This window comes from Carassius carassius, chromosome 28, assembly GCF_963082965.1.
Source record: "Carassius carassius chromosome 28, fCarCar2.1, whole genome shotgun sequence".
NCBI lineage: Eukaryota > Metazoa > Chordata > Actinopteri > Cypriniformes > Cyprinidae > Carassius > Carassius carassius.
The window spans coordinates 9,527,694-9,536,530 of record NC_081782.1 but is presented as its reverse complement, the minus strand read 5'-3'; the positions used below and the strand labels follow the sequence as shown (position 1 = coordinate 9,536,530).

The following is an 8,837-nucleotide window of genomic DNA, read 5'->3' as shown; positions in this document are numbered from 1 at the left end:
CATCTTACTGGAATCAACTCCCTTTATCAGTCCTGAGGGGGAGACCATGCACTGCCCACTTCTGCAGGAATAATTTCTCTATTACATTATTTTTTTAAGACACTTGCTAATTTGCAAATATCAAAAAGCCTGAACACTATCTTAAGAAGGACTTTCTGTCTCTTAATGAGGAAATGTATTTTGGTGTTGAATTCTTCAACTGTTTGAATTATGTTTAATAAAGATGCACAACAAATCCTGTTAGAATAATTACAGAACCAGTAAGTTGGACAATAGAAACCAGATTGTGACTTTATGTATCAGTAATCATGCTTTGTACTCAATTACTGTATATTAGGCTACAAATTGATTTGCATCTTTATTGTTTGTTACATAGATAAAAAGACTTGCTGTCATTTTTTTATTTTTCCCTGTCAGTAACCATTTATTGACTGTGGCCACTTTGTTTAACAGGAAAGTGTGAAAATGATGACATGCAGGCAAAGTTTTGCAAGAATTATAACTCATAAGAAATAACTATACTACTCAAAGTAATAATAATAAATCAGGTTATAAAAACAATAAATAGTCAAATAACACTGAAATAAAAAAAGCCAAAATGATTGGAAATAAAGAAGGAAGATACAAAGTTGCAATTGCAAGATGTAAAGTCACATAAAGTCAATTATGACTTTGCTTACTATGAAGCAGGTATAGACTTCCACATTAATATGGATCAGAGTCAGGTATCACTATAAAAATAATGTGAATCTTCTTCGGTGTTCTAACGGTTTAACCAAAATGAATTTGACTGCTCTTAATGTACCAATAATCTTATTGGTAGAATGAGTACATAAACTGGTTTACATTTAAAATATATTTATACTTTTTGAGTCAGGTTTATAATAAGCTGCTTTATTTGGGGATTTGTGCATATAAAAAAGATATGAATTATTAAGTACAAAAAAATCTAGAATGTACAGTATATTTTTTTTAACCTGAGCAATGGATCCAAACATTATATTCACATTACTATATTTACAGATCGCTAATGTTTTTCAACATAATTCTAGCATGAGAACATTTAGTCAGTGCATACTCAGGGATTGTTGGTATCCATGATACTGAAGGTAACCCAGCTGCCAAGCCAAAGACGGGTTAGCAGAGTCTGCATAAGTGTCCAAATGATTCTGATGGCAGGTGACCCTCGTCCCATGTTGATATCCAGCTCCTCCACTGTAGTAATCACTGCTGTGGTCCTCCCAGTGGTGACTGTAGCATCCATGGCTCACGTGTACCTGACTGTTGGTTGCGCAGTGGCCATAGTGAGAAGATGGTACAGAGTTCGATATGTCCTGGTACAAAATCCCAGGTATCTCTGGAGAAACTGTGAGAGGCTCTGAATGATGGGGAATGTAGTTCTCCATCGGTTCCTGGAAAGTTCCTGTCTTCTTGGGCAGAGAAGTGTTGTCTTCTGGCTGTCTGTAACACTCTGTACGGATACACGGAGGCGCATGTTCTTCAGTGTCTGAATGTGTCCGCAGATATAAAGACAGTGTTGAAATGTGGTGGATGGCACGGCGGAGAGTGGCGATCTTGGATAAACGCTTTCCGCTAAGGTCATGTTTGAGGACAGTGCGCAAGGCGTTGAAGGCCTGGTTGTAGTCCAGTATGCGCTTCCTCTCTCGGATATTTGCGGCGACTCTACGTGCTTTAGACCGCTTAGGCCGAGTACGCCTCTTAGCCACTTTGATTCCCTCTGTGTCACTGGGGCTGGATGACACTGAGCGCTCTGAACGAATCTTTGCAGGGCTTTCGCTGCTAAAGTCGTCATCCTCACCCAAAAGACAATCCTCCAACTCATCCTCTGAAACTTCAGATTCTGTACTGGTGCTCAGACTCATTGTTGTCGACTTTTTGTCCTCTGCGAAATGCAAATCTTAGCTTTGGTTTGAGAGATGATAATTCTTGTGACCTGTGTGAACTATAAACAGTTTGCTTTGCAAATCAATCGCATGTTGAAATCCACTCCTCACCTTCTAGATCAGATCTGTCAGTCTCGGAGCAGGCGAGAGGGGTTTTTAAAGGCAATCTGTGGATGTGTCACGTGAGTCAGCTGGCTATAAGCAAAGGTGTATTCTGTGTTTACAAGTGCCCTCCAGGCAAGTGTAGACATCAGTCAACAGGCTTTGACACACCTCCTAAACACACAGGATCTGATCTTTCCAACTAAACCATGCTGAAAATGAAGAATGGCATTTGCAAAGCTAACAGATGCATGTAACTCCTCTGTGTGTATGTTTGGTTTTGACAGTTATATACTGATATTGCAGATGCGTCCTTCTCATAAATAATATGGAATCATGGTTCATTCATATTTGTATTAAGCAAAAACAGCTCTGGGGATACACTCTTAAAAATAAAGGTTCTTTATTGACTTCTATGATTCCATCAACATTTAACAAAAAAACGGTTCTTTTTACAAGAACTTTAAACTGAAAGATTCTTTAGAGGACCCAACATGGATCTTATATGGTAAGGGTCTCTAACCAGGCTTCTGGAGAACTGTTCTGCTTGAACTGTTCAGATGCAACACACTTGCCTGGAAGTTCTAGAAAGCCTAAAGACCTTGATCCAATAATGAAAATGAAAAAATGACATGAGGGTAAGCAAGCTACAATTTGTATTTTTGGGTGAACTACTCTTTTAAGAAAAAAAGAGTTCTAAAAGAAACGGAGTAGAATTCTTCAATTTTCTTCAAAGATGGATTATCCTGGGTGTTGAGAGAAAAATGAGAACATTCATGACAAATTACAGCTTTATCAGATAAGCCTCTTTTACCAATTTGCCTTTACACCTTTTCTCTGCCAGAGGGACAGAAAAACACTTATCATATGTCACATAAACACCATATCTCTGCATGGTCACAATTAGCTGTTGTGTATTAAGCGATTACTGGCCTTCCTGGGCTACAGCGAGGGACAGTGTAATTTGGTTGTCTGCAAAGTCATAAATCTAATGTTTGCTTCCTACGGGGCAAGAACAGACAGTAGCCACCTCACTTCAAAGCTGGGGAAAAGGAACACAGATATTTTACAATTATTACCTGTGATGACTCTGAGTTAAGGGCTTCGTTTGCCTTTTTATTTTCACTCACAAACAGATTGTGTATCCTCTACTTGAACTCAGATGTGGCTTTGTAATCCAAAAATGTATTTTGTACTGAAAGTGGACAATAGTCTGAAATTTTAACTAGCTGACCTCCTTCTATTATTTAGTATTTGGTGTAAAAAATGTATTTCTAACAATGTTGGAATGTGGTCTCAGTGCTTTTAAACTTGTCTCTATTACTGAAAGGGTCAAGATACACTAACGTATTGCCTCAGGACACAGTGTTTACATCAGACACAACACAAAATTGTTTACTACAAATAAAAAATGCCTGACCAAAGACTTTTTGTTGTTGTTTTTGTTTTGTATGTAGTGTAAATAAAATCAGTAAAATCATGTGAATCTGATGTAAAAAAAAAATATGAGATGGGAAGCATTGTCTCACATCTCTTCAAATTTTACAAGTCAAGATTAAATATTTAGCCAAAATTATACAAAAAAAAATTAATAACTAAAAAAGCATATATGCTTAAAAAAGTACTTTTGTTTTGGTCTGACTTTTGGTAGTCTTGGAAACATTCAGCTAATAAATGTATGCATTGCATGCCAACATTTTCTAACATATTGTACTGTCTGGGCTAACATTAAATCAAAAATATAAATATCAAAAAAATGAATAAAATGAAAAATAATTTACTGTCCTTTTGGCAGGCAAAGAACAAAAATCTGAACTTTTCTTTTGCTTCCTCTGTGGAACATGAAAGAAAATTTTGAAGAATGCTGGTAACCAAACAGTTAGGGTTACACAGTTACAATGGAAGAAAAAAGTCATACAGGTTTGATATAAGGGTAATTTATGACAGAATTGCCATTTTTAACTGAACAATCACTTTAACTAAATTCATAATCAACTGAGGAAGCCACTATAGACAGATCTGCTGTCAGGTCAAAATGTCAGGCAAAAGTGTTCCATCTTCTCTTGGGCTGTGCCTATTTTACAATTGTCAAGCCTCCAGTCAAACCAGTGGCTCAAGAGTGCTTTCTAACAGCTAAGATCGTATCAGCAGTGGGTGGCGGTGCAATAAGCTTTAAACAAGAAAAGAAATGCCATTTCAGACATTGCTTCCTTCCTTTCCAACTTTTACTGCCCAATCATGACTTCAGCTATGTAGGTTTAGGTGTCCAGCTGATATTTTTGTGCGCAATGCAAGATTGGCTCATGTTAGACCAAAACTACAGTGACTAAGCCATCTTTCAACCCAGTCTTTAACATTCTGTAACAATCAACCAGACCAAGTATATAACAGTTATATAACAGAAAATGTAACTTATTTGCACCGTCATCTGCAGTCTTACATTGTGATGGAGACAAAAAGCATATACATATTTACAACCTCTTTCCTAGTAGCTGAGAATGGTTAGTCAAGACTTTTAGCTACTGTAAAACATGTTTTGACCGATAGACGTGTTGACTTGATGTCCCCCATGGGCGTGGGGTGTTTTCCAGATCTCTAGTGAAAGGCAAATCAGTTTTTGTTAGCGGAAAATATAGTTGCTTAAGTGGGAATTACAACATCCTCTTCCTTTTCTTGTTCTGCAATTATAATCCAAAATGCAGGTTTGTTTAAACACAGGGCTCTGGATTGTGTCATACTGTTTGCTCTATAATTTGAAATTAGTTGTAAAATGCCACAACCTTTGCATGCTAATTACAGGCTCCTTTGGGACTTTACACTCGAACTGGAATAAAATCAATCAGACTTTGGATGTTTGACAGCTTTGTTGACCTGATAAACATAACGATCCCCAAATGCAACAGAAAACACCAAGGTAGGTAAAGACAAAAAAACAGACATACCGCAGCCAGACAGAAGAGAGCGTGGGAATGTCAGTGTAATAGTTTTTGGCGCTTTTTCTCAATGACCATGAAAGGAAAAATTAGGGGTCATAAGCACAGAAAGGAGAGACTGATGTACTTGGTAATTGAGGGGTTTGTTTGCAAGGTTTGGGAACTGAAATACTTAACAAGATTTTATTATTTTGCACATATTGCACAAAACGATACAACAAAAACACCATTTAGCTATATCTAAAATGCTTATTGAATCTAAAAAAAAAAAAAAATCCCTTAGTTTCACCCAATCTTTCACCAAATATCTAAACTGTCAGCCAAAGAGTGGTTTATAATAGTAACAGCTTTGAATTGTCGATGGCCATGTCAAAGGTTAAAGAGCACCCTAGAGCTGGACACTTAACCTCAACTGCCCTTTAAACCAATAAGAATTGATTCCCAGCTCATCTGATCCATTATTAATATTATTAAAACAAAACTGAGATTGCCTTTTCAATTGTTATTTATCAATTGTAGTTGGTTTTAAATCAATGAAGCAAACGGGAATTGAATTTGAATGTATTAGGAAGAACAGTATTAACTGTATATGAAAAGCAAAGTTTGAAAAAAAAATCACATTTAAAAGTTTGCAGAACTTATGGACAGATGAAATGCAAGACATACAGATAGGCCGACAGATAGATAAACTAAATGAATTTAAAAGCAAGACAATTTTTCAGTTCCGGATTTTTCAAAGCCCTTTATTAAAGCAGTACTCACACTAGTTCACAAGATAAATACGTGTTTCATTTTCTCTACCACCTTGCATTTATATTAAGTCAGTTGTTCCATGCGTGTAATTCTCTGCACTCCACAACTAGCAATATGTGATTAATTTGTAATGGAAACATTTGCACACTTGAACCACCTACTGCCCCAGTCTAAATGATGAAGTCCAACACATAAACAATGATGATTTACAAGAAGGCTTGGCAGATTAATTGTCTTGTATGGAGAACTTCAAGCATGCTCTTAAAACCCATCCCAGACTAGTCCTTTTTTGACAGATGGGAGACACTAGCAATTTTCAGTCGCCATGTATAAATCAAGGTCCTTTTAGATAGCCGTGCACTCGCTGGGAGAACCAGAGATAGTCCAGCCATAACTGTGAATTGTCTAAAGATTTGTAAATCTTGAGTCTGAGGTTAGCTAATGAGAAGGTGCTTTCTGGCAGTTATTAGAAGACAGTGGCACAATAATTTAGATACATGCTTTTAAAGGGGTGGTGAGGCTTGAGAAGTATGCAGGGAAATTAGAGGTCCACATGGAAAACATGAATTTGTTATTCTTTAGGACCTTTTTTGGCTCTATGTTACTGTAGACTGCCAGCCACTAATGCTTTAATGAAAGTGCTGGAATTTGAGCTATTCTGTTTTTAAATTTGTTCAAGCAGTGTTAATATTGCGTGTCTTTCACAGCTTCTAAAGAATACTAGACAAAACATTTTGTTTACCGAAATTAAAAATAAAAACTGTAATTTGGAAAAACTGAAACCAAGCTAAAATTAACTCCAAAACCAAATAAAAATGTCGAATTATTTTTAGTTTTCATTTTTGATGGACCGTATACTACAAAACTAGAAAATAACATGGCATTAAACAAACCATCAACTTTGTAAACCATGTAATACGTCACATTAATCATAGCAGTTAATCAACTAGTAATTCTGACTATTATATCCAATTCTATACAAATACAATGAACTCGACTCTATGATAACATTAGACTGTACGGAGAAATTTAATGGCATTAAAAAAAGTAAAACTTATACTGGCTAGTGCATTATACTTGGAAGTTCTAAAATAATAGTTCACTATAACTAATAAATAAATAAACAAAAATAAATAAACTGAAAAAAAAAAGATTAAAAACTCTGCTCTCAACTAATTGTAATTCTTTCTGCAGGATCAAGGCTGGAAAAATGTGTTTACAACATGTCAGGCATGCTTATTTACAGTCTTGAAGCTTTAACTGTGCAAGAAATACAATTTAACATCACAATCCTTCCTTTGGCTAAGTGCATTCATTTCGGTACAACAAAAGGCTTAGCAAGGCTTCCAGTTTTGATTAGCTATACTGCATTTACAGTATAGGGGGTTCCCTGACAATATGCTGTGATGGCTGTGGGCGCATGTAACGATGTAATGGAAATGTCTGGAAACTCCTTGTCCCTTGTAAAAAAGTACAACGGTACATTGTTGACACATGCCTCCTGATCTGCACTCGCCCTTGTTAGCTTGTTAGAGGTTTGATGAGGTTATGTTAAAGATGGGTGTTGTGTCTTGTCAGGGGAGGATGGGCTGATCTTTCTCTTCGTCTCCTGACTCACAGCACTGGCTGCTTCTGTTCCATCTACAGATGTAAAAGAAGGTGGCGGCCCAGAAATGTATCACTCCCAGACAGTTTGAAAAGAAAATCACTCAGAGGCTATACAATCTATACAAGCAATACATATTTCATTCTTCTATGAAGACAGATCTTTGTGGATTTTTTAATGTACAAGCACTACAAATTACAATTACATTTAATCATGCAGAAAATACTTTTATCCAAAGTGACTTTCAAAAAAAGTTAACAATATTTGTAATTTTGTAATTTTAGTTTTTCTTCTTCAAAATGTCCCTGTTAAATTTAAAGTAAGAATATTATTGTGATGTTTTTATCAGCTGTTTGGACTCTCATTCTGATGGCACCCATTCACTCCAGAGGACCTATAGACAAGTGATGTCATGTTAAATGTCTCCAAATCTGTTTAGATGAAGAAACATACTTATTTCCATATTAAATTGCCTAAAGGTGAGTACATTTTCAGCATATTTAAATTTTTTATGAATTATTCCTTTAAAGGGGTCATATGATGTGATTTAAATTTTTCCTTTCTCTTTGGAGTGTTACAAGCTCTTGGTACATAAAGAAGATCTGTAAATTTGCAAAAACTAAAGTCTCAAATCCAAAGAGATATTCTTTATAAATGTTAAGACTTGTCCACGCTTCCCTAAAACAGCTTGTTTAAACAAGCCCCCACATCTCTACGTCACTATGTGGGAAGATTTGCAAAACGCTGCCCAAATGTTCATGCAAAGAAGGCATACCTTTTATTCTCGCTGTTGCCGCTAGTGCCATTTCGTGGAGAAGCTGTGTGTTTCATTGTGAAAGTGAAACGACTTTGTTTGGCCTTCCAAAAGAGCACGGTATCCATTTCGTCATGCCTATGATCCGTGCTGGTCGCTGAGGAAATACATCAACTTTGTGCTGTGGATCACTGGATCGGCTTTCACCGTGGACGAAACGTCCATCCCAGGGTCGTCACATATGGTTACCGCAACCCCGGCCGCTACTTCGTCGAATCCATCTGCCGTTCATCGTTATAGCTGCAGGATATGCAGCGCAGCACGTAAAAAGACAGTATAAATCATTATAATCAGTAATTATGTTCCCACTGTATGCAACAACTGCCTAGTTTGTAATGGGTTTTATTGTTTTTATCCAGTCATGCCGGTGTTCTGACTGGTACACGCCATAACAGCCTATGTTGAGGGGCGTAACATTTCCGTCAGACGCTTGAAACATTTAGCCAGTCACAATGCACTGGATAGCTGGCCAATCAAAGCACACCTCGCTTTTCAGACAGATGAGCCTTGTAAAAAATCAACGTGTTTCATAAGGCGGCACATAGAGGAGAAACAATAATGTACGTCATGTGGAAAATAATATGTTTTTTGAACCTTTTTAGCAACATCATATGACCCCTTTAATGTGTTACTTGCAGTTTATCTGTAATTATTTCTGGAATTTACTAGCAATTTCTGAGTGAAAATTGTTTCAAAAAACGTCCTAAGCAAGCTAGAGAAGAAAA

The 8,837-nt window shown here is 36.7% G+C and overlaps 1 protein-coding gene across 1 annotated transcript; it reads right to left on the bottom strand.

The window, feature by feature from the left end:
* Nucleotides 1–686: 686 nt before the first annotated feature.
* LOC132108402 (class A basic helix-loop-helix protein 9) lies at nucleotides 687–2,369 on the bottom strand. Its single transcript, XM_059515110.1, has 2 exons — nucleotides 2,016–2,369; nucleotides 687–1,903 (listed from the first exon to the last, which is right to left on the bottom strand). Exon 2 carries the CDS (start codon nucleotides 1,881–1,883, stop codon nucleotides 1,068–1,070), a length of 816 nt encoding a protein of 271 aa, XP_059371093.1. The 5' UTR covers nucleotides 1,884–1,903; nucleotides 2,016–2,369; the 3' UTR covers nucleotides 687–1,067.
* Between the last annotated feature and the right edge of the window lie 6,468 nt (nucleotides 2,370–8,837).

Excerpts from the sequence above, each read along its gene's own strand:
- LOC132108402 (XM_059515110.1), bottom strand. The coding sequence starts at position 1,883 with ATGAGTCTGAGCACCAGTACAGAATCTGAAGTTTCAGAGGATGAGTTG.